Below are 26,113 nucleotides of genomic sequence, written 5' to 3'. Positions count from 1 at the left end.
GCTGCTGAATTTCACTATCCCCTCGGGTGTTTCAGATGTTTGAGATTATGCACAGCCAGACAATATTTCAAAATAAACCCCGACACGATGGATTATGCGTCTTGTATCGTTATTGTGTGATGGGAATTATATGGCGACTTACCATGTAAATAAATAAATCAATAGATTGTGTTGATTATGTGAGAATTAAAAAAGAGTGACTGCGGCAAATTATCAATTTATAATAATCCTATTATCCAGAATAAATAGAAAACACAAGTTTTATGTCAAGCCCATGAACACAAACATTCCCATCGCAGACTTCTCCTTGGCTCAGAGTTTCCATTTAGTCATTTTTTCCCATATAAGCAGCCTCTCATGTCCCTGTTATTAGCACAGAGTCAAACACTCGACTGTAGATCAAACTAAATATATAATAAAAATAAAAAAAATGATAATGAAAATCATGGGTGTTTTTATACAAACAGTATATTTTCCATATTAAAAGCACCACATACATTTTAGATGAGATTTTTGAGCAAATTGTTTTGTTTGCATGTTTATTATTGCATAAATAATATAAAAATATTATATTTATAATTTAATATTAAATAAATAATACATTATATATATATATATATATAATTTATTTATGTAATTGTGTGTGTGTGTGTGTGTGTGTGTGTGTGTGTGTGTGTGTGTGTGTGTGTGCATATATAGGATATGCACACACACAGAGATTTTTGTGCAACAAGTACATTTCTGAATGTAACAGGAAATGTATGTATTTAAATATTGTAAAATCCCATCAAATTGAGTTGAATAATCCTAACATATGTTGAATTAATAATTTTAAATGAATAAAAAAGCTTAATAAAACATTTTGTATAACTCTTTAACGGAACAATTTGTATTCATAAGCATAAACATATTTCCAGGTTTTTTTTTTTATGAGTGTGAAAAACATATAGGCTACAAAATGTTTAATTATGCTCTAGGTTTTTTACTCTTTTAATCTAAATAATATGTGAGTAATCAATTCAACTTGATGGAATTTTTGCTAAATACAATTGAAAATCATAAATCTTAAAACAGGCTTACATTTTTTGTTGTTGGTGTGATTGGCTAAATAATGAAATTTGACTATTTATTGATACATTACTAAGATACATTGATTAAATCATGAAAGTCATGGGTGTTAAATACCAGACCTCATGTCAGCTGACAGAGTGTGTTTTGACAGGATGAGAAGCTCTTTTGGAGCGCTTAATAAGACTTTGAGTTGTTGAATGAAGCTTGAGGAGCCAGTAAACCCTCATCCAGAACATCGCGTCTCACTCCTAATATGGGAATCGGCTGACTTTGAGATGTTCTGTGGGTAAAAGGTTTGGTTGAGGAGGGAGGGTGTGTGTGTGTGTGTGTGTGTGTGTGTGTGTGTGTGTGTGTGTGTGTGTGTGTTGAGGCCACCAGGGAACGAGGCTCGTCTCCTCAAACTCAGGTTTAAACCATCGGCTCAGCGTGACATTTCAGTGTGGACTCTGCCTGCTCTCCGGCGTCACTCCACCTCCTCATCTGAAGGAGAAGTGCTGTGATTTCTCTCTCTTTCTCCAGTAGCTCTCAGTTTCTTCTTCCTTCCTTCTCTAAGACTCTCCAAGAGCAAACACAGCAAAATGGAGGCGATTAAGAAGAAGATGCAGATGCTGAAGCTGGATAAGGAGAACGCCATCGACCGGGCAGAGCAGTCCGAGTCTGACAAGAAATCAGCGGAGGACAAATGCAAACAGGTGAGAGGAGGACGAGAACTGATGCTGTACTGACTGACCAGTGAACAGGATGATAATACTACGGCTTTGATATACACATTCTCTAAACGTTTGAATCGTGCTTTTCATAATCTTAAAAACTTCAAAATATTGTACCTTTACCTCAAGATCTATCTATCTATCTATCTATCTATCTATCTATCTATCTATCTATCTATCTATCTATCTATCTATCTATCTATCTATCTATCTATCATGCCGGGACACCCCTCTAAATCACTGAGTTCAGGTGTTCAATCTCTTCATGGCCACAGCCTGGTATATAAATCAAGCACTAGGCATGCAGACGCTTCTACATCTAAAGCCCTGTAGTTAAATGAGATATATCAGCCAAAGAAATCTGTAATTCTGAATAATTTTTTCCCAATATGCCTCTTGAATAGTTTAAGGTGGGATAGTTTGGGTACTCTGGCTGCATTCCCAGACATTCCAACGTCAGTAAAGTTGGTTTTATATTCGCACATTCAAACTTCCGCGTTCAATAACTTCATGAATCTTTATTAAAAAAGGCAAACTTCGGTTATTTATCATTATTGATTATTATGAGAACATGCTACAACACATGTTTCTGTAGAACTCGAAGTCTTTCTAAAGCAGATAAACACGCTTACCTCTATGGAGAGTTGGGTTTTTTAGGGACCATCTACAAATTACGTATCTTCTTCGGGTTGTAACGGCAGCTGGCATCCTTGATCTTGCAATACTGCCATCTTCTGGTTCTACGTATTTCCCATATACTTCAATCATCATATTAGTGTCATTAATCCCGTTTTAGTCAGAAAGCAAATTAAATATTTTATTCCTTGTTCACTCCTACTGCAGTCTATTATAACAGTTACTCCTGTTTTTTGATGTATTGAATAGATAGACATAATATCATTTTTAAAAAAAAACTCAAATTAGCTACATGTTTACCTCATCTCTTTCCATGTAACACTGTTTGGTCAGAAATACTGTTTATTTATTCTTTCATACATTTTTACTTGGTTGTAGAAGGATGTTTTGTTTTTATAATGTTATAAAATTTATATTTTGAATAAATATTTTCTAATAAATCTATTTATTTTACTAGATAATTTGTTATACATAAATAGCCATTTTATTTTTTGTCTATAAGTATTACTTGACTTGGATACAATACCTCCAGCAATGTTAAAGCCTTATAATGCATAATATTGTGTACATCTTTTAATATATATATATATATATATATATATATATATATATATATATATATATATATATATATATATATATATATATATATATATATATATATATATATATATATATATATATTATATAAATATATATATTTTTTTCCCTACAATTTACATGTGACTGTATGTTTTGTGACATTTTGCCTGATTTTTAATAAGTGCCTCTTGAGATGTTTTATATAATGTAATTTATATTATCCCTGGCTCTTGATGCATTTAGTTTTGCATTTTCTGTTCTTTTTTTGCTCCATTTATGTTGTTGTTAAAATTTGTTTCTATTCCTATACTTGAAATACTCAAAAAAAATATTTAAAAAAAAAAACCTAAAGAGTGACCTGCATGATTTATACAAATAAATAGATTTGCTGTTGTTATAAATATTAAAGATTGTTCAGTGGGGAAATATATATATATATATATATATATATATATATATATATATATATATATATATATATATATACAGTCCCTGACAAAAGTCTTGTCGCTTGTCTATTTTCTAGAAATACCTGATATTAACCTGACTTTTAATTAATTCATTGGTGTTAGAAATGGCTCATATGAAAAGCTAAAACCCTCCCAAATGATGTTTAATGCACTGAAATAAATATTTATCATTTAATCAAGACAGAAAGGTCAAATTTTGGCAAGACAAAAGTTGTCGCCTATACAGAAATTGAACAAATTTACTGCAAATACAAAAATATGTCAGCAAATTAAGTTGTGATGCTGTGAGATCCAAATGTAATATCTTGTATGACTTCCATGAGCTTGAAGGACTGCATCCATGCGGTTTGGCAAGGATTCATACAATTTATTGATGAAGTCATCAGGAATAGCTAAGAAAGCAGTCTTGCATGCCTCCCAGAGTTCATCAATATTCTTTGGTTTCGTCTTCCATGCGTCCTCTTTCATCCTACCCCACATATGCTCAATGATGTTCATGTCTGGTGACTGGGCTGGCCAATCCTGGAGCATCTTGATCTTCTTCGCCTTGAGGAACTTGGATGTGGAGATGGAAGTATGCGATGGAGCACCGTCCTGCTGCAGAATTTGGCCTCTTTTATGGTTGGGAATATAAGAGGTAGCTAAGATTTCTTGGTATTTTAGACTATTGATGTTGCCTTCCACCCTGCAGATCTCTCGCACACCCCCATACTGGATGTAACCCCAGACCATGATTTTTCCTCCACCAAACTTCACTGTTTTCTGGGTGAATCTTGGATCCATTCGGGCACCAGTAGGTCTCCTGCAATATTTGCGGCGACTGTGGTGTAATTCAACAGAAGATTCATCTGAAAAATCCACCTTCTGCCACTTTTCCAGCGTCCATCCTTTTAGCAGGCTGTGGGCCTTGGCAAATGCCACACGGTTTTTCAATTGTCTTTTTTTTAGTGCTGGCTTCTGGGCACTGATTCGACCATGGAGGCCATTTCGAGACAGAATCCGACAAACTGTTCTGGTTGACACAGGGACTTTAGGTGACCAGGTCTCGTGGATCTCTGCTGCAGTGGAAAATGGGCTGGCCTTGGATTTTCGAGCCAACAAACGGTCCTCTTGAGCAGTTGTCTTGTGGGGTCTGCCTGACCTGGGCTTGTCAAAAACGTCTCCAGTCTCTTCAAATCTTTTTTTTATCCTCTGCACTTGACGCTGAGACACATTGAAGGTGTCTGCCACATCAGCAGTGGATCTGGTCTTCAGCCTCTTGATAATCAAAACTTTAGTCTCAGGGTGAATCTTAGGCATGTTTGCAGAGGTCCAGTTGCAGTTGATGTGAAGGTCTATTGTACTGGGGTTCTTTTTATACACACTTGAGACCTAATTGATCCATTATTAGTCACAGGTGAAGCTCATATGACAAGGTGACAACACAAGTATTTGCAAAAATTGACTCAATGGGCTTTACCAAGCTGTGAATATTAGAATACTTTTTTAAAGTTTAGTTTTTCACTGAAACATTATCACAAAAGCTGGTGGGATTAAAACGAACCATTTCTTGTAAAACAAATCTTGATTAGAAATATATTTCAGCGGCACTTTAGGTCAATTTGTACACAAGCGACAAGACTTTTGTCAGGGACTGTGTATATATATATATATTATTCATGTCACTTATTTCTCCTCTTTAGTAGAACATTACGTAAGGATTTGTTAAAATATGTTATGTGGTTTTAATTTTTATTCTGTTGAAAAGAAAGAAAGTGATTTGGAAGAATATTTGTAACTAAGCAGATCTTGGGCCCCATAGACTGCCATAGTTGTGAAAACATGATGGTGATAGTCATGATGAAACACGATAGTCAATGAGGAACGAGATCTGCTTGCTTAGAAACATAAGTAATATACAGTGGGTACGGAAAGTATTCAGACCCCCCCCCCCCCTTACATTTTTCACTCTGTTATATTTCAGTAATTTGCTAAAATCATTTACAGTTTTTTTTTTATTTACAGGCTTTCCTAATAAAGTCCAATCAAACACAGCTGGACTCAAATGACAGTGTAGAACCATCTCAAAGATGATCAGAAGAAATGGACAGTACCTGAGTTACAGTTTTTTACATTTGCTATGACAATACATTTAACAAATTTCCTAAAATCTTAACCCAGTTAGCAAAACATCTGCCTGTGTGGGCTATATAAATAACACATTTCTTGTTGCTTTGACACAAAATGCATATAGTTAACAAAAATTTAAAATGCTTAAACTTTTTTTGCACACAAGCTCAACCAAGACCACACCAATGGATTTTTACTGCCAAATGTCCCAGTGCTTTAACACTGATTGTCAGACCAGATAACAGCATGTTCTAAACCTAACCTTACAGGCTAAAGTCAAGATAGACAGCTGTCCATATTGTGAATTGAAACACAAATATATCCCCTGCATTTTATTATTTCATACTGAGAAACAGCTGATTGAAGGTTTGCAAATATATAATTTTATGAATCAGATTTTCTGATTTTCATCTAGAAATTGTTCAGGTGTTGATGTTCTTTCATTCATATGACCATATACAGTTAACACAGGCATCTTTGGGCTGATCTTGTGTAAAAAAGGAACAATTTAAAGCAACACAAAGAAAGTCAGAAAAATGCCTGCATATGATGGAGAGGAAGATGAGTACCAGGACAAGAGAAAGGATTGGGATGAAGACAAGGTAGAGATTGAGGAGTTAGAATACATGGTGTCTCCAGCGAACTGTCCATTGTCTATATCCAGCAATCTCTCCAACGATTCCCACATCCCTCACCAAGACCTGATTCACCTGTCCACCTGCCCTTCACTTCAGTCACACAGTCACGCTCTGTACCCGTGACAAACATTTAAGAGGGGCTGAACACTTTCCGTACCCGCTGTATCTGTGCAATTTCATAACAATCAAATTAAACTTTTAAAAAAACTCTAGATTTAATTATATTTAATAGCACATTTATTACACTTAATAGAAATAATCTGTATAGTCGCAGAAAGAAGTCTTCATTCCTGTCATTGTCTGCAAAAATCTCCAATAGGCTACTGGACCTGTACTGAGCATTCAGCACACACACAAAACACACCAGAGAAATAACACACACGCAGAGGTTGGAGCTAACTCTAATCCAAAAGTTTTTCTAAACATACTGATAACATGTGGTTTCTCTAAGTAATAGGTACAGAGAATATTACTCTGCATACTGTTTAGTGTTTCAATATAAATAAATATGAAAGGAATAAAATATAATATAAAAATTAAAGATCAATACATATTTCCATTGTATGTAGGCTACTAATTGAAATAAATTGAACAATTGCAATGCTTTATCACCCTTTTCAGACAATTGAGTGCAATATAAGAGCTGTACTTAATGCAAAGGGTGCAAATGTTTACCAGCTAAGCCATTACACTACAGCGGTGACGTGTCAGCTGAGTTTGGTGATGGTACAGTGAATTACAGTGAAGTTTTTGAATATTGTTCATTATGAAAAAATCATAAAAAATATGATTCAATATTCTTTTTCAAAAACAACTGCTGTGCTTTAACTATCTGGCCAGCGGCGACGTGTCAGCTGAGTTTGGTGAAGGTACAGTCAATTACAGTAAAGTTATTGAATATTGTTCATTATGAAAATTCATAAAAAATACGATTTATTATTATTTTCCCAAAACAACTGCTGTGCTATAGTTATCTGGCCAGCGGTGACGTGTCAGCTTAGTTTGGTGATGGTACAGTAAATTACAGTAAAGTTATTGAATATTGTTCATTATGAAAATTCATAAAAAATACGATTTATTATTATTTTCCCAAAACAACTGCTGTGCTATAACTATCTGGCCAGCGGCGACGTGTCAGCTTAGTTTGGTGATGGTACAGTGAATTACAGTGAAGTTATTGACTGTTATTCATTATGAAAATTCATAAAAAATATGATTTATTATTCTTTTTCGAAAACAACTGCTGTGCTATAGTTATCTGGGCAGCGGTGACGTGTCAGCTGAGTTTGGTGATGGTACAGTAAATTACAGTGAAGTTATTGACTGTTATTCATTATGAAAATTCATAAAAAATATGATTTATTATTCTTTTTCGAAAACAACTGCTGTGCTATAGTTATCTGGGCAGCGGTGACGTGTCAGCTGAGTTTGGTGATGGTACAGTAAATTACAGTGAAGTTATTGAATATTGTTCATTATGAAAATTCATAAAAAATATGATTTATTATTCTTTTTCGAAAACAACTGCTGTGCTATAACTATCTGGCCAGCGGTGACGTGTCAGCTGAGTTTGGTGATGGTACAGTGAATTACAGTAAAGTTATTGAATTTTGTTCATAAAAATGTATGATTTGTAAATGTGTTATAAGCTCTTGTAGCAAATATGTAGTAACGCTTTTGGGTTTTTTTGGGCGACTTGTCAGCTGAGTTTAGTGATGGTACAGTAAATTACAGTGAAGTTATTGAATAATATTCTTTATGAAAATTAATTTTAAAAAATAAAAAATTATACCTTACTTGTTAAAATAGTACAAATAGTTAAAAAAAAGTGCAAAACCCCAAAAGCGTTACTACATATTTGCTACAATAGCTTATAACACATTTACAAATCATACATTTTTATGAACAAAATTCAATAACTTTACTGTAATTTACTGTACCTTCACCAAACTCAGCTGACACGTCGCCGCTGCCCAGATAGTTATAGCACAGCAGTTGTTTTGGGAAAATAATAATAAATCCTATTTTTTATGAATTTTCATAATGAACAATATTCAATAACTTTACTGTAATTCACTGTACCATCACCAAACTCAGCTGACACGTCACCACTGGCAAGATAGTTATAGCACAGCAGTTGTTTTTGAAAAAGAATAATAAATCATATTTTTTATGAATTTTCATAATGAACAATATTTAATAACTTTACTGTAATTCACTGTACCATCACCAAACTCAGCTGACACGTCACCACTGGCAAGATAGTTATAGCACAGCAGTTGTTTTTGAAAAAGAATAATAAATCATATTTTTTATGAATTTTCATAATGAACAATATTCAATAACTTTACTGTAATTCACTGTACCATCACCAAACTCAGCTGACACGTCGCCGCTGGCCAGATAGTTATAGCACAGCAGTTATTTTGGAAAAAGAATAATAAATCGTATTTTTTATTAATTTTCATAATGAACAATATTCAATAACTTTACTGTAATTTACTGTACCATCACCAAACTCAGCTGACACGTCACCGCTGGCAAGATAGTTATAGCACAGCAGTTGTTTTCGAAAAAGAATAATAAATCGTATTTTTTATGAATTTTCATAATGAACAATATTCAATAACTTCACTGTAATTTACTGTACCATCACCAAACTCAGCTGACACGTCGCCGCTGCCCAGATAGTTATAGCACAGCAGTTGTTTTGGGAAAATAATAATAAATCATATTTTTTATGAATTTTCATAATGAACAATATTCAATAACTTCACTGTAATTCACTGTACCATCACCAAACTCAGCTGACACGTCACCACTGGCAAGATAGTTATAGCACAGCAGTTGTTTTGGGAATATAATAATAAATCGTATTTTTTATGAATTTTCATAATGAAAAATATTTAATAACTTTACTGTAATTTACTGTACCATCACCAAACTCAGCTGACACGTCACCGCTGGCCAGATAGTTATAGCACAGCAGTTGTTTTCGAAAAAGAATAATAAATCGTATTTTTTATGAATTTTCATAATGAAAAATATTCAATAACTTTACTGTAATTCACTGTACCATCACCAAACTCAGCTGACACGTCGCCGCTGCCCAGATAGTTATAGCACAGCAGTTGTTTTGGGAAAATAATAATAAATCATATTTTTTATGAATTTTCATAATGAACAATATTCAATAACTTCACTGTAATTCACTGTACCATCACCAAACTCAGCTGACACGTCACCGCTGGCCAGATAGTTATAGCACAGCAGTTGTTTTCGAAAAAGAATAATAAATCGTATTTTTTATGAATTTTCATAATGAAAAATATTCAATAACTTCACTGTAATTCACTGTACCATCACCAAACTCAGCTGACACGTCACCGCTGCCCAGATAGTTATAGCACAGATTACAGATGGATTTCCACATGACTGGATATAAAATTACAGTTAATGTAACTGTTCATTCTTTTTAATTTCCTAAACAGCTTTCTAAACACCATCATTATAATGCATTTTTTATTGTTTCTAAAGTAAAATATATAGCATTATAATGTGCGTTATATTTGCTGGTAGGTTCATCTGTAGCCAGCTAAAATGTAATTAGCCTATCTGTTTGCACACAATGAAAAAAAAATAAACTTTGTACACGGTCCCTAACTGGTTTTCCACGCTACATTGTACATTCAGTGGACATTCGCAAGTAAGAATGCCTTTAAAATAATACTTGTACATTTTTTTCAGTTTTGAAAAGTGGTGTGGGTTGACAATCATTGCTTCACAATATCATATCGCTGTTTACCATTTGCAAACATTAATTTATTGCACATTTATTGAGATAGTTATTGAACGAGAATGTGTGAATGTGCGAATATAAAACCAACTTTACTGACGTGACATTCCAGGCTTTACCAGAACCCAACGAGGGATGGTATACAGGGCTATAGGGAGAATAATCCAGAAGTGTGCCAGCTGTTTCTCTGCATGGCCTGGATGTGTTTGGAGTTGTTTACATGTCTCTGGAGTGCAGCATCCCAGAAACCTCTCGATATTCCCAAACACTCCGGCGCTACAGCAGGCCTGGAATTACTCTTAACATCCTTCGTTCACTCAAGGCTATTTTAAAAGAGCTTTTTATGTAGTCATCATTTCCTCATTATTAGTAGTTGTAGGCTATTAGTATTAGTATTGCCAATGTGTGAACAGCTTTTAAAGAAACATTAAAAAACGAGACCTTCCCCTAACGTTACTTCCTTTTGTCTATTCAGATCTATACAGTCTCAAATACACTTTACAATCAAAACTATCATACATCCAGTGTGGTTTTAATTACCTCATGTCGACATGATGCCGGTGAATCACAGAGCTGGTGTAATCAAATCCACATCGCTATGAGCAGATGATTTATTAACCGCTGCTTGTCACCGCATTTTTGCTGTGTTTATATAGTTATTGAGAGGAAAGCGCGCAGGCGCAGCACATATTTACATATTCATAAACGTCACTCGGCAGTGTGTTTGGGGTCTGGATGTACATATACCACTGCAAAGGGGTTTCTAACTTATTTACTTCTAAGTGAAGATCGTCAAAAAAAAAAACTTCGCCGTGAGTAGGCCTATATCAGGGGCAGGGCATTGCTATATAAAGACACTTTAAAGAGCTTTTCTTATAGAACATTCATGGCATGGTTAACATTTTATGAATTTGCCTATATAGGCCTATATCAAGCCAGAAACTTATTAACTAGCAATAGGCCTACTATTTTTTTATAAAAATATTTTTAAAATACATGTATTATCATTAATAATTATAATAATAATTAATAAATAAATGTTTTATTTCATAAGCATTTTTTCCCCAAAACAGATTAATGTATAGGCATAGTTCATGCTAGATACTTTATATATATAGATGTTTACTGGAGGCGTTAATGGAATGTAAGTGATGATTCCAGATTCTAGAATTAGAATTCCAACACAGATCCGCTCTACATACATGTGTCAGACAGAATGAATGCCCTCTCAGTCTGACAGCACATTAACCGAGGCAGACATCACTGATGTTGGACTCAGCTGTGCAGACAGGAATATAAGCGTCTCTGAGGACATGCATTGATCACAGTAATCCTGAGCTGTGTCTGTGCTTCACATTCATGGCCTGCAGAGAGTCGTGTAGATCTGAAAATACACTTAGCTATTAACACATGAACATGAACTTTCTTTCTCGAAAGGGCAGTGAAGGTTAAACAATGATACATGATATCACTTTCATTTGCTTTCACTATCTATCTATCTATCTATCTATCTATCTATCTATCTATCTATCTATCTATCTATCTATCTATCTATCTATCTATCTATCTATCTATCTATCTATCTATCTATCTATCTATCTATCTATCTATCTATCTATCTATCTATCTATCTATCTATCTATCTATCTATCTATCTATCTATCTATCTATCTAGGCAATTTCCTCACTACTAAATATTCCACGCTCAACTGTTAGTGGGATTACAACAAAGGGGAAGCGATTGGGAACAACAGCAACTCAGCCACCAAGTGTTAGGCCACGTAAAATTAGGTCAGCGCATGCTGAGGGTCACAGTGCGCAGAAGTCGCCAACTTTCTGCAAAGTCAACAGCTCCAGACCTCCAAACTTCTGTGGCCTTCAGATGAGCTCAAGAACAGTGTAGAGAGCTTCATGGAATGGGTTTCCATGGCCGAGCAGCTCATCCAATCCTTACATCACCAAGTGCAATGCACTGTGGGATGCAGTGGAGTAAAGCAGCCGCCACTGGACTCTAGAGCAGTGAGACGTGTTCTCTGGAGTGACCAATCACGCTTCTCTGTCTGAAAATCCCATTGACGAGTCTGGGTTTGTGTCTGGGTTTGACAGTTGCCAAGAGAACGAGACTTGCCTGACTGTATTGTGCCAAGTGTAAAGTTTGGTGGAGGGGGGTTTTGGCATGAGGTTGTCTAAGTAAGGGATAATGTCCACCCAGCCGGTTGTTATCGCAGAATAAACCCCGACAGAATAAACCCCGACACTCTGAAGGGGTTTATTCTGAGATAACAACCGGCTGGGTGTACATTATCCCGCTTATTACACGGCTACTAGTCTCAAATAAATTAGACACAAAATATTGTTTTGAGATTAAATATTATATAAGCTCTTACGCAAAGCTTCCGCGAAGAGAAACAGTTCCAAACTGCTTTAAGCCTTTATCTATTGCTGCTAAATGTTGAAAATGAATGCTGAAAGGGTTAGTTCACCCAAAAATGAAACCAAGCCTATGATTTACTCACCCTCAAGTTATCATAGGTGTATATGACATTCTTCTGTCAGACAAATACAATCGGAGTTATATTTAAAAAGTCCAGGCTAACGTTAATCCAAGCAGTAGTTGTAGCTGTTTTTGAAGTCCATAATAAATGCAGCTGTCCGTCAAATAGCGTGCTCCACACGGCTCCGATGGGTTAATAGAGCCTTCTGATTCCAATCGATGCGTTTGTGTAAGTAAAATATCTATATTTAAAACTTTATAAAGGAAACCCGCCTTGAAGTCTTCCATTGTAGCCATGGCTGTTTAGGTATTTAACAGCCACACGATGGCGCCAGCGTTTGACCAATCAGAATCAAGTATTTCACCAAGCCGTGTAATAATATGATTTATGAACTGCAAGGTTGCCAGAATAATAATTATACACTGTTTAATAATAGGCCAGAGAAGAAATGGCACCCCGACTGAGTCTGGTTTCTCCCAAGGTTTATTTTTCTCCATCATGCCCTGATGGAGTTTTGGTTCCTTTAGTCGCTTTTGGCTTGGCTTGCTCAGTTGGGGACACTAAAATTATGATCCAAGTTATTCAACTAAATATACAAATAAAATGTATTAATGAGGTCATATTTAATTCTATAAACTATCCAAATCAAATTTTGTTGCAGTATTGTCCTGTTTAACACTGTGAAGCTGCTTTGAAACAATCGTCATTGTAAAAGCGCGATATAAATAAAGTTGATTGATTGATTGGTTGGTTGTTGTTTTTAGGGGTTGGGCTTGGCCCTTTAGTTCCAGTGAAAGGAACTCTTAAGGCTTTAGCAAACCAAGACATTTTGGAAAATGTCATGCAAAATTCCCACAATTACACTCCTAAACCTTGTGGAAAGCCATCCCAGAAGAGTTGAAGCTGTTAGAGCGGTAAAGGGTGGGCCGACTCCATATTAAACCCTACGGATTAAGAATGGGATGCCATTAAAGTTCATGTGTATGTAAAGGCAGGCGTCCCAAAACCTTTGCCAATATAGTGTATTAATCCATCTGTCCATCTATAAACCATCCATGTTAATCTTATGTTCTGTTGTTGGCTTTGTTTCATTAGCTTGAGGACGAGTTGCTTGGTCTACAGAAGAAACTGAAAGTAACTGAAGATGAACTGGATAAATATTCAGAAGCTCTCAAAGAGGCTGAGGAGAAGCTGGAGCTGTCTGAGAAAAAGGCGTCAGACGTAAGTGTTAAACGCTGTTTGTTTATACATTAATTTTCCTTCAATGAAACAAAATTTCTGGTTAAACGACATCATCAAAATCAAAAACACATAATGATCCCTCACAGCTTTCTTATGCATGTGGCAAATCTTTGCACCTGGTCTCGGATGGGAAGGTTCAGACAGATTGTTCTCATTCCAGCGACAAAGGAGCTTTAATCATAGTGGAAGCATGTCAGCAGCTCCGTGTGGAAAAAAATGGGAAGAAAAAGTTTCCCCACATTCCTTTTCGGCTACCGCTGACAGCCTGGATAAATGTCTTTCCCACTCATTCTGTTACCGGACGCCCCACAGACGTCAAACGTCTTCAGTGTGCAATTTTCTAGCAAGGTTTACTTGAACTCATCAGCCTTTTTTTTTAACATAACAACCTTGGAATGCTGTGGAATCCGGGCTCACATGCAGAGGAAATGGATATTTAGGGCGAGAGCCACCTCTGAAATCCACAGGGAGAAAATCCAGACCGCAAAGCATGAGAGCCAGAGCTGAGCAAATGAGAAACTTAAAAAAATAACTGTCTGGACGTGACGTCCACCGTCCCACGCCTGCACTTTTAAAACACTGGGAGAGAATGTGCTATAGAATTTATAAAGGGATATAAATAATAAGCTTAACCTGATACAATGAAACCTCAAAAAGACCATAAGAGACCTAACCTAACCTATAGGGTTACGTTTACATTATACATTAGGCAGACACTTTCATCCGAACTGACTTATTGCATGGCATGCATTTTTTGTTGTCGTAAAATGTAACTAAATCAGCACCCAGCTCTTTATATGAAGTTTGCATGTTCATCCGCATACATTCACATAAAGTGATATAGCAAATCTTGATCACTGCAAAGTGTAAATTATATTATCATCCTCTATTATATGTATAAAGCATGATGATATTTAGCAAAAAAAGATATAAAGCTGATTTGATATGGCGTGTATTTTCAAAAACACTGTACAAATAAATTTGATGGCTTGATCCATGAATTGATATAATATATTTTATAAGTCTCCTAAAGTCATAGCTTGAATGCATCACTGTATGTTTCCATTGTGTGAAAAATTAAGAAATAAACTCTGTTCCCAAAGTTTATGATGCAAAGGCAGCAAAATGGTGCTGATTTCTAAAGTACCTTCATTTGGCAATCCCAGGATGCATTGCTTAAGATACACTTCACTGAAATACACACAGAAATGTCTCAGAAATTTCTTAGGAAAGACTGAAATAGTATTTTATTGTGAAATATAATCCAAATAATCTTTGTTTTATTTACAAAAAAACAAAAACAAATTTATTATGCATTAAGGGTTTTATTAATGCATGTTCATACATGTGTAATGCCTTATTCAACTACATAATATGTTGTAGCATCTGACAATCAGTTACAATACATTATAATACTTGCCTTTGTGGTTATAACTTTTAAGAGTGTAATGCATTATAACACTATATGAAGCAATCTCTAGGTCCTTACTCTAACGTACCCATCACAACTAAGTGCCTAACCCGAACCCATGACCCTAAAGCCTACACCGACCCTTAACCTGATTATAACCTGATCCCTAAAACCAAGAATTGACCCTGAAAGTGGCTTTAAGAGGGTCTCAGAATGTGAGGACCAAGACAAAATGTCCCCACTTTACTCTCTTCCTCACACCGATGATCTAACCGGTCGAAACAAGTCCTCACAAAGATAATGATACACACACACACACACACAGACCCTAAACCTACCCATCACAGGAAACATTCTGCATTTTTTCTTTCTAAAAAAACTCCTCCTGTATGATTTATAAGCATTTTGAAAAGTGGGGACATTGGTTATGTCCTCATATTTCACCCTCTCCTTGTCATTGTACACATTTGTGTCCTCATATGTCACAAAAACATGCCCACACACACACAGAGAGAGAGAGAGAGAGAGAGAGAGAGAGAGAGAGAGAGAGAGAGAGAGAGAGAGAGAGAGAGAGAGAGAGAGAGAGAGAGAGAGAGAGAGAGAGAGAGCAAGAATGTGAGGAATTCAACTAAAGCAAACAATGAACCTTTAGCCCTTGAATCTAATGAATCAAACTCTTCTGTTGGGGGGAGAAACACACACACACACACACACACACACACACACACACACACACACACACACACACACACACACACTCCACCAGTCTGCAGCTCACTAAACCATTTGCAAAAATACTCCCACACATGCTGGAATTCACTTAATTCTCATTCACAGGGAATTTATTTATCACTCACACTTGTGTGTCCACACATTGAGGTTTGAAGACATTTGCGTAAACTGATTTGACTCTAGATAAACACTCTTAACTGTGGTTTAATCACCCTGGCTTTTATATAAACAGTGGGTAAAGCATTGGTGTAACACATCATTGTTTAATAAATAATGCCATATATTAATAATAATTGGAGTAAGTATTCTTCCAGCAAGTAATGCAATTAATCAGTCTGACTGACTGTTGTAAGCAATGAAGCATTCATATAAAATGTGCAGGTTACAATCTCTTCAAATGTGGCTCATGCGATTAGAATACGGGTGTATTATATATATTTTATTGAGTCAGACAATGGATCTATTTCTGTCTGGACTTTGAGAGAGTGTGTTTCTGAGCGCAGCTTGTGAAATTCATCCGATTGGGAGTTTGATTGGGAGTGAGTTGTCTGATCAGCCCCATAACGGCTGTAAGAGGGCCAATAATCACAACAGCACTTCCTGTTCTGGGTAACATATGGAGCCTTTCAGTGTGTATGAGCGACCAAGCAGAAGTATTTGAGCTGTATGTACATGTGTGTATTCTCACATGTGTATTGTAAATAACAGATGCATTTATTAGTTAAGGGGTGATTGATTATGATTTCACTTATTTAACTTTAGTTAGTGTGTAATGTTGCTGTTTGAGCATGAACAGCATTTGCAAATTTACGACGCTCAAAGTTCAAAGCAAAGGGAGATGTTTTCTTTTACAGAAATCACTTTTTAAGGACTACAACAAATGTCTGGTACAAGCTGGTAGTGACATCACTAACCCTAACATTTACATAGCCCCGCCCCGCCGGGAACATGTTGAGAAAAGGAAGAGTTGATGCAGTCGAGCACATTTGGGAGTCGCTCGAGCTGCCGTCCGTCTTTCACATTTATTGCAATACGAACACAAATGCAATAGTATGTCATAAAGCAAGAAGACAACATAAGTTATAACCCTAATTAAACTAAACTATCCCTGTCCTCTCTTCATCAGCAGATATTCTCTGACTCATCTTACGACAGTTCCCACACCAGCGGTTTATAGATTATCATGACAGAATATGCTAATCGATGACTTGAAGATCATTAACTTCTGTTAACGTTGTCTCTTCTTCTTGATTCTCTCCATCATTGTCTGACTCCAGTTTGAACATAAAAGGCTGAACAGTTTCTGACCTTTTCATTGCGTCTCTGCAATGCTGCCAACATGAGCTCTTGAAGCTCCGCCCTCTTTCTGAAAGGGGGCCAGGAGTAGTAGCTCATTTGGATTTAAAGGGACACACACAAAAACAGCTCATTTGTTCACTCTCAAAAAGTGGTATTATTAACGTGCTATAAAAATGATCTGGGGAGTCTTTTAAGCTGAAACTTCAGACACACACATGGGGACATTAGAGACTTATTTTACAAAAGGGACATTATAGGATCCCTTTAAATATGAAATAAATTAGGTCTCATGTGCATCACTTTTTTCTAGTTGGGTTGCCAACTTCAGGGGATAAAAATGAGGGACAATCGTGGTTCTTTATAGGAAAATAAATAACAGAATAAGGGATGCTCAAAATATTTATATTGTAGTGTCTTTGTCTTTGCATGGAGTCTCAACCTCACAAGTTACAGGAATTAAAAGATCTGCTGTTAACATCTTGGTGCAAGATATCACAGCACACCTTCAGGGGTTTAGTGAAGTCCATGCCTCGACGGGTCAGGGCTGAGCAGGGCAGCAAAAGGGGGACCAACACAATATTAGTCATAATGTTTCGGTGTATTTTTCCAACTCATCAAGCATGTTAACTTAGTTAGCCTATTTAACTTTTTTTTTTTTTTGTATGTTTTTGAAAAACAAAGCTTTTAAAATCACATTTGAGTGCAAGAAAAAGTGAAAAATTGAGCATCATTTCCAAAATATCCAATCCACATATCCACAAATTCTGTACAATTTAACCATAGTTTAATTTTGGGATATCCACCGCATTATCTTACCTCATCTGAGATGACAGTGTGTTCTAAATGTGCAAGACATTTCAGAAAAATGACTAACATTGTTAATGAAATAAACCATTTAAACTAGTGTGGGGGAAATATTTTCAGCGCATGAATTTTTTACTGATGAATCACATGATGTCATTCATAAGAAACACCAAATATGTCCAGAAGTCAGCACATAATAGTATCAGAGGTCGAACAGGAACACCACCCCCAATGTCATCTGAAACCGGCATCTTCTTCCTGGGATTGGACTTTTTTTTTTGGCGCATTCCTTCCCTTTTTTCCAGGATTCCTCATTCTGCAGCGCCGCGCGCCGATGGAAAGTTTGCGACGTTTTTAAGAAGCGGATCCACATCTGCGCTCTTTATTTATGAAGTTATTTATTTAGACGTTTGCGGATCTCTCGGGTGGTTTGTATGAAGCTTTGGGGATGTCTGTGAAGTCTTTAGACGCCGTGAAGAGGAAGATCCAGAGTCTGCAGCTGCAGGCGGACGAGGCGCAGGACCGAGCGCAGTTCCTGCAGGCGCAGCTGGACAACGAGCGAGACCTGCGGGAGAAAGTGAGGAGTCCGTCATCTTACCTCCTCTTTCTGTCTCTACCGCTGCTGTCTGGTGCTTTTTAGCGCTCGCTGAACAAATATAGTGAAGACCGGGGCTAGCTGTGACACTTAGTGAAAGTTTCTCAGGGTATAGCGTGTAGCGGCATCGGGGCATGTTGTCACATATATTTGAACAGCTAATCTAGGTCTCTGCATCGCTCAAGACTCTGTCTAGTCGCACAATTGCTTTCTATCTATAGTAGTTTAAACCCGAGTATGTCATTTTTTGTACATTTTATCCTCAAAAATTCCAATTGGGGCTAGTTTTCACATTGTTTACTCCAGTTTAGCTTGGCACTGTAGCGGGGCATGTTGTCAGACTGTGTGGTGTAAATGATAACACTTTAGTATGTGGAATACATATACTACGATTTTTGCCCTAATAAACATCTAATTGCTGCTTATTAAGGTTGTTAAGTTTAGGTATTGGGTTATTAACAGATGTAGAATATGATCATGCAGAATAAAGCATTTATATGTGCTTTATAACTAAGTACTAATAAACAGCTAATATCCTAGTAATATGCATGATAATAAGCAACTGGTTAATAGTGAGAATTGAACCCTAAAATAAAGTGTTACCTTGTAAATACATTTTCAGTGTAGCCTAAACATCTATTTTAGATAGAAAATAGAAAATATTAATAGTTTTTATTATCTTACATTTAAATAATAAAACAAGGTTCCACTTTATTTTGAGGTGTCATTGTTACAGTGTAATTATATATTTTAGTACTTATTAATAGTAATTAACGACATTAAATTAGGGTTTAGTTTAGGGTTAGTTGCATGTAATTATGCATAATTTACTGTTACATGTAACATATATAACAAGGACACTGTTAAACGAAGTGTTACTCTTTATTTGAAGGTGTCTTTGTTACACTGTAATTATATATTAAAGTACAATTAAGTAACTATACTTAAATACTAAAATAATTTACTTTTATTATTATGGTAACATGTAAAATGTAACAAGGACACTGTAAAATGAAGCATTACCCTTTATTTGAAGGTGTCTTTGTTACACTTATACATTAAAGTAAAATGAAGTAACTACATGTATTTAGTATTGGGTTTGGTTTAGGGTTAGTTGCATGTAATTATGCATAATTTATTAACATGTAAATTGCCTAAAACAATTGTAAACACAAAAGTAGGCTCTACAAAAATATATAATAATATATATTGTGACAATGATATAAATATTTTAAAAAAATATTTATGTTTTAAATTAAAATCTATCTTCATTGAGATTTAGAAACCACTGCTAAAAACAAGCGCTTGTGTTAAATGTCTAAATGGGCTAAATGTGTTTTAAATTTGGTAATTTGTCCTTCTTTAGTTTCTTTTGGCCACAACAATTGTTTTGTGTTTTATAATTGTTTTACTGTTTACATTTTGCTGAAAAAGATATGTTGTTTAGTGCCAACAGATAGCATGCTCACATTGTGACAATTTACCCCATAATTTGACCACATGCCCCTCTATAGTCAACTTGTGTCAAATGAACTTGGGCAATAATGGTGAAAAAGTTCAAAAGCTTCATTTAGTCAAGATTTTAAAGGTTAGGTCTCTCGCAGCTCCGTTCCAGAGACACGATAGCACAGGGTGGATCATGTGATCAAGTCTGCATCACACACATTTGAATTCTGTATTTTAAGTGATATGGATAAGATTAGGAGGAGAAACGGTTAAAGATTAGGAGGTAAATGTGGTTTTACTGAGCTCAACTGCTGTATACGAGCTGTGAAATAAACTAAACGCTTTTGGGTATTTTTTAAAAAAAGGAGAGGAGCCTTTAAGGAGTTTCTCCTCCATTTTGAGGTGAGAACATTTTTATTTTTGAAGTAGGCATACATGACTGAATCTGGAAAAAACTCCGAACCGTTTTCCACATCAAACATCAAACCTGTTACCTCATCCGCATTTCTGCTCACTTAGACTCGTTTTATTGAGGAAACATTAAACTAAACCCATAACACGATCCCATGATGGAACCCCTAAAGGATTCAATATATGAAGGTTACATTACCCTTTAAGGTTACATTTATAATCTTTTCTTCCAAGAGTGGAATACAGCAGTTATTTACATCCTCACTTCCTGTCTTCATTTGATGCAGCTTGCTTTGAAATTCTTGACTCAAAGTCTTTTCAGCCATACCGCTTTGCAAAGGCACGTGTTGTCTCTTACTAAATACATGCAGCAGATGCAATGGTCTGAAATGACTTATACTGCATGATCGGGCTGATACGGAACAGATTTATGCTCTCCAGTGGAGCATCAGCACTAGATAAGATTTACTTTTGAATGGTTTCGTGGACAGACCTCCTTCTGTCTCAGTCTCAAATGATCTGAGCTGTTGTTCACCTTCATTTTATAGTTCTACACACTTACTGTATGACAACAGTTGAGCCATTTGTGTCTAAGAAACATCTGAGACCGTTTATGTTTGCATATGTGTTTTATGAATTGTATCATATTTGATGCATCAGGCTTTTATGGATCATATATAGTGAGAATATAGAGAAGAAAAAACTCAGAGGCTCAAATTTAGCAAAAAGATGTTCAGGTTCAGATGCTGGTATTGGACAAAAAGTAAGATTCGATTCTGATAGAATATGTCAGGCAAAACTTAAATAAAACTAAGGTGAAAGGACTCAAGTGTAGAAAATGATAATTTATTAACAAAAAAAACAACAACAAAAACAAGGTGGAAAACATAAACTAGAAAACCATAAAGCTGAAAACATACCAACACGGGGAAACAGGAGACGTAGACAGTACAAAGATCCAACAAAGACTGACAAACACAAGGAGCGTATAAAGGGAAAAAATAACAGGTGGGAGAAATCAAACATTAATCAGATAATAAGGGGGAGGGACCAGAAAATGACACGAGCACATGCTCAACATAACAAAACCCACATGTGCACACAAGACGCATGTGACAGCTTCTCATGTAAATCAATGAGGTCTTTGTAACAGAATAGCAGAATATAGCTCTATCTATCTGGATCTAATAATGGGTGGAAGCTTGAAGATCCAGCAACACCCTAACCGTACTCAGAAACACTGAACCTAATTTAGAGGAAGCTCCATCCATCCATTAGGTTAACAATTAGGCTCTGCAGTGAGCACCACTTGTTCCTTTAGGGTGTTTGACTCTGCCTCATTTCTTCCGGTTACTAACTGGGATCTGCTTCTCTGTATATGCACAGGCTGAGGGGGACGTAGCGGCTCTGAACCGCAGGATCCAGCTGGTGGAAGAGGAACTGGACCGGGCTCAGGAGAGACTGGCCACTGCGCTCCAGAAACTAGAGGAGGCAGAGAAGGCGGCTGATGAGAGCGAGAGGTGTGTGCGATGCACACACACATTCATCTATGCACACAGGGACAAGTCATGCCTTGATATAATACACTGATTAACGTAATGGGATAAAAAGGAAAATAATGATTCAATGAGAAAAACAATTCATTTCAGCTGTAAAGCTGCTATAAAAATAATAATAATAAATATATATTACAATAAAGACATTATTAATGTCATTATTCAGCTGAATTTAGTTCAGTGTTGATTCGGTTTGGTTCAATAACTGCGTGACTGGTCAGGTCAGTCAGCTCATTAATTAACTATTAACTTAATTAACTTTAAATATTGTTACCTCATTTAAAGGTGAACTATGTAGTATTTTTGCAGTAAAATATCCAAAAACCACTAGGCCGGTGTTATATATTTTGTTCTGTTGAGTACCTACAATATCCCAAATGTTTCCAACTATTTGTAAATTGTGAGAAAATTGCTATTTTAACCAAGGACCGGGGCGTGTGAGCGAGTCGCCTGTCAATCGCGTCATATCTGCGCTACCCTCAGTTTTATTCTGCAGAAGCGCTTTACACTTAGCAGTGAGAACATGTCACAGCAGCGCCGAGCGAACGCACAGAGTAACGTCATAACATCATTTTAAACACACTTAAATGTTTCTAATATGATAAACAGAGCTGCTTTATCTTATAATCATGACCGGAAAAAGCGGAAGTGTGAGCGCCCGGCGAATGTGTCCCATCCCGTCATAATAAAAGCCCCGGTACTCGCGAGCCGTGTGTGTTTAACAATCGCTCCAGCAGCCGTGCTCAGCTTCACAACACTCGGTCCTGCTCTGCTTTACACTGCAGTAACGTTAATAACCGCATCCATGAAGATGATTTCTGCCCGAGTCCTATTTTCCACCGGCTGTGAGGGGAAGACCACATGTCCCAAGATACTGCGCTCACACTTGGCGTTAAGTGTTATTTGATGTGCATCAGTGTTATTATTTAGTTATTATTTAGTGTTAACTAAAGCTACAATCATAAAAAACTTTATTTGAAACAATATAAACGTTTACTAAAATAAAATAGAATTTTAAAAAAACATAAATAACATACATTTTATTTCAGCTACTGTATTTGCCAATGCAACATTCCTCATTTTTGATTAGTTTAGCTTGAATTACTAAAATATCTAAATAATAAAACAACTAAGCCTAATAAATAAAAATAATAACATTTTGCCATATTTAAAAAAATAAAATAAAAAAATAACAAAACAATAAAATTACTAACACTTTGCCTATATAAAAAAATGAAAACAGAAAATATAAAAATAAAATCTAATTCAAAATATTAACAAAAAACAATGTACATCAGTTGCGCACTTAAATTCATGCATTAAGGAATTAAATAATTCACTAAGAATGGCTCGAAATAAAGTTTGTAATAAAAAAGTTAGTTTTTATTTAAAAAAATTCGGGAGGAGCACGCTCAGATAATTAAACCAAATTAAACACAAGTGGAGCACATCAAGCTAATCAACGATAAGAGGTGTGTATATATACAGCAGATTTACCTTCTTTCGTTGACCTTTTTTCTTTTAGCATCCCTCCACCACTCCATCTCCTCACTTGATTCTAACAAACTCTTATTAGATGTCAACACAATCTATAATACACTCCAGTCCAGTTCTAGAGTATCTCTATCACGGGGGGGTAATCTGGGTTCGGGACAAATTCTGAGCCCGGAGCCCTCTCCCGGACAGCCAGCCAAATACGCATAATCTTTACTCTTTTTAACTTGATGTAAGTGTGAACTAGTGAGATGCATAACAAAAACATGTTTATGATCTGTTTATCTGTGTGTGTTTTACATCCAGAGGCATAAAGGTGATTGAAAACCGTGCAATGAAAGACGAGGAGAAAATGGAAATCCAGGAAATACAGCTCAAAGATGCCAAACAAATCGCTGAGGATGCCGACCGCAAATATGAGGAGGTCAGACACACACACGCACGCACGCACACACGCGCGCATGCACACCCACACACACACACACACACACACAAACACACACACTTATAATACAGTGTACAGATACTTTATCATTTGAATCAGGAGTGGTTCTGTAAATATCCTCTGATTAGAGGTGTGTGTGTGTGTGTTTGTGTGTGTGTGTGTGTGTGTGTTTGCAGGTTGCTCGTAAGCTGGTGATTTTGGAGGGTGAATTGGAAAGGGCAGAAGAGAGAGCAGAGATTGCAGAACTGTTAGTACACATCTTTAACTGACCTACGAAGTTCAACACACATTTTAAAGAGGACCTGTTATGCTTTTGTTACAGGTTCATCTTTCTTTAGTGTGTAATGTTGCTATATGAGTATGAACAAGCTCTGAGTTTTTCTCTTTATCAGTGTCAGTGTTTCTGAACTCCTGAAACGCCTCCATTGTAGTCTTGAGTTTTCTTCCGGGAACGAACACGTCACAATATTCCTCCATTTAAATAATTAATATGCAGAATAAAGGGGGCGGGGTTTGGTTGAGTTAATAGTGTGTTGAAACTGGCAGTTATGGTAAGGGGCGGGGCATTCCCCAAACATGCTAGAAGTGCTTAACCAATTACAACACACTGCTCCAGTCGACCAATCAGAGCACAGTGTTATTTTCAGAAGGCGGGGCTTTATAGAGACAGGAGCTAAACCGAGCGTTACTAAAAGACTGGGAAGAGACGAGCTGCAGCAATGGAGAATATGAGGAAATAATCAACATTCAAGCAGGACTGTAGACTGTCAAGACTTAAACGGGTATAACAGGTCTTCATTAACCAGTCAGAAGGTCTGTGCCGTGCTGGAAAAACCAGAGATCCAAACTTTATTGCATTTTTTTTCATTGGAATAGATATTAGATCAGGAACATGGATGTAATGTAGGAAAATTGAGTTTAATTTGATTTTAGGTTGACTGTAAAGCCTCGTTCACACCGGGATGATTATCGCAAGCTTATCTCCAGCGTTTTTCGAGATGCTTTTCAGTGCGTCTTAGCAAATTCACTCCTCGCTTTTGATTGCTCACAAAAGCGCCAATCTCAATGGCCGACCAGATTTTCACATGGCGCGTCAAACCAAAAAAACAAACCCGAGGCATTTTTGGAAAAAAAAGAGCTTTTAGGCTTGCCATTTTGCGCGTCGGTGTGCACACTCACATTGGCGCCCTTAGTTTAGGTATAAGGCGTTAAACATCGACGATAAGCACACGCGATAATCCTCATTGAAGTGTGTTTCTGCCATGGGATAAAATGAGTTTTTTTGCTCAAAATTCCGAGTTAAGATAGAAAATCTGAATTATAAAAGATATAAATTTGGAATTACGAGAATAAAGTCTGAAATTGTGAGATAAAAAGGTTGCAATTACTTTTTAATTTGTGTATTCTGTGGAAGAAACCAGCTTTTATAGTGTTCTGCTGATCCAGGCTGGTTTAAAGACGTAATACATATTTAAAAGTTAATGGATTATCACATAATGATTAATATTGATATGCTAGCTAACTCTTGATATTACTGTAAATAAAATACTTTGTCAGGAACCCCCGTTTAAGCTGTAAAAAGGTGAAGAATATAACATTTTATATTTCTTTTTACAGTAAAGGTGGAGATCTGGAAGAAGAACTGAAAAATGTAACCAACAACCTCAAGTCCTTAGAAGCTCAATCAGATAAGGCAAGTCAGCTGACTAATGACCCATAATTCCATGGGGCAGAATGTTTTCTGTGGAAATTCTTCATAAATGCATTTAAAGTTATTGGACAATATTCAAATGCTCTCATAGAATGGACTGGGAAATCTGATTCATCTTAGTGAATTGATACATTTTATAGGGTTCGATTCTGCTTCACAAATGATTCATTTGAGCGATTTTTCAACAAAAGCCCCTGTGCATCTTCTTCTCTGGTTAATTAATGTATTTAAAATTCAATTATATAAATTAAGGTGTTTTAGGATGATTTTAAAATAAATTGCCAGTAGTTTGAGTGACTTCCCAACTAAAGCCGGGTGCACATTGTGCGATTTTGGCCATGATTTGGCCGTCTGCGACAAATTTAGCAATGAGTAATGAGCGCTGCGATCAAATTTGACCTCAGACAAAATTCTGGCAGTGTCAGAAGATTTGGCACACAATCATTCTCCTACGACAACA

The 26,113-nt window shown here is 36.3% G+C and overlaps 1 protein-coding gene across 4 annotated transcripts in view; it reads left to right on the top strand.

Moving 5' to 3' along the window:
- The first annotated feature begins 1,629 nt into the window (after positions 1-1,629).
- The window catches only part of tpm4b (tropomyosin 4b), a 38,236-nt gene continuing 13,752 nt past the window's right edge, over positions 1,630-26,113 (top strand). For 2 of the 4 annotated variants that reach the window (XM_067452834.1, XM_067452835.1), the window contains exons 1-6: positions 1,630-1,763; positions 13,603-13,728; positions 21,834-21,967; positions 23,804-23,921; positions 24,119-24,189; positions 25,560-25,635. In XM_067452834.1, the coding sequence (XP_067308935.1) occupies positions 1,650-1,763; positions 13,603-13,728; positions 21,834-21,967; positions 23,804-23,921; positions 24,119-24,189; positions 25,560-25,635 (639 nt within the window). In that variant the 5' untranslated portion in view covers positions 1,630-1,649. Of the gene's footprint in view, positions 1,764-13,602; positions 13,729-18,272; positions 18,573-21,833; positions 21,968-23,803; positions 23,922-24,118; positions 24,190-25,559; positions 25,636-26,113 lie in introns of those variants that run through there. The other 2 variants (XM_067452838.1, XM_067452837.1) reach the window with 2 other exon arrangements.

Source organism: Pseudorasbora parva, chromosome 9 (genome assembly GCF_024679245.1).
Source record: "Pseudorasbora parva isolate DD20220531a chromosome 9, ASM2467924v1, whole genome shotgun sequence".
Classification (NCBI taxonomy): Eukaryota; Metazoa; Chordata; class Actinopteri; order Cypriniformes; family Gobionidae; genus Pseudorasbora; species Pseudorasbora parva.
This window is presented reverse-complemented; position numbering and strand designations above follow the sequence as displayed.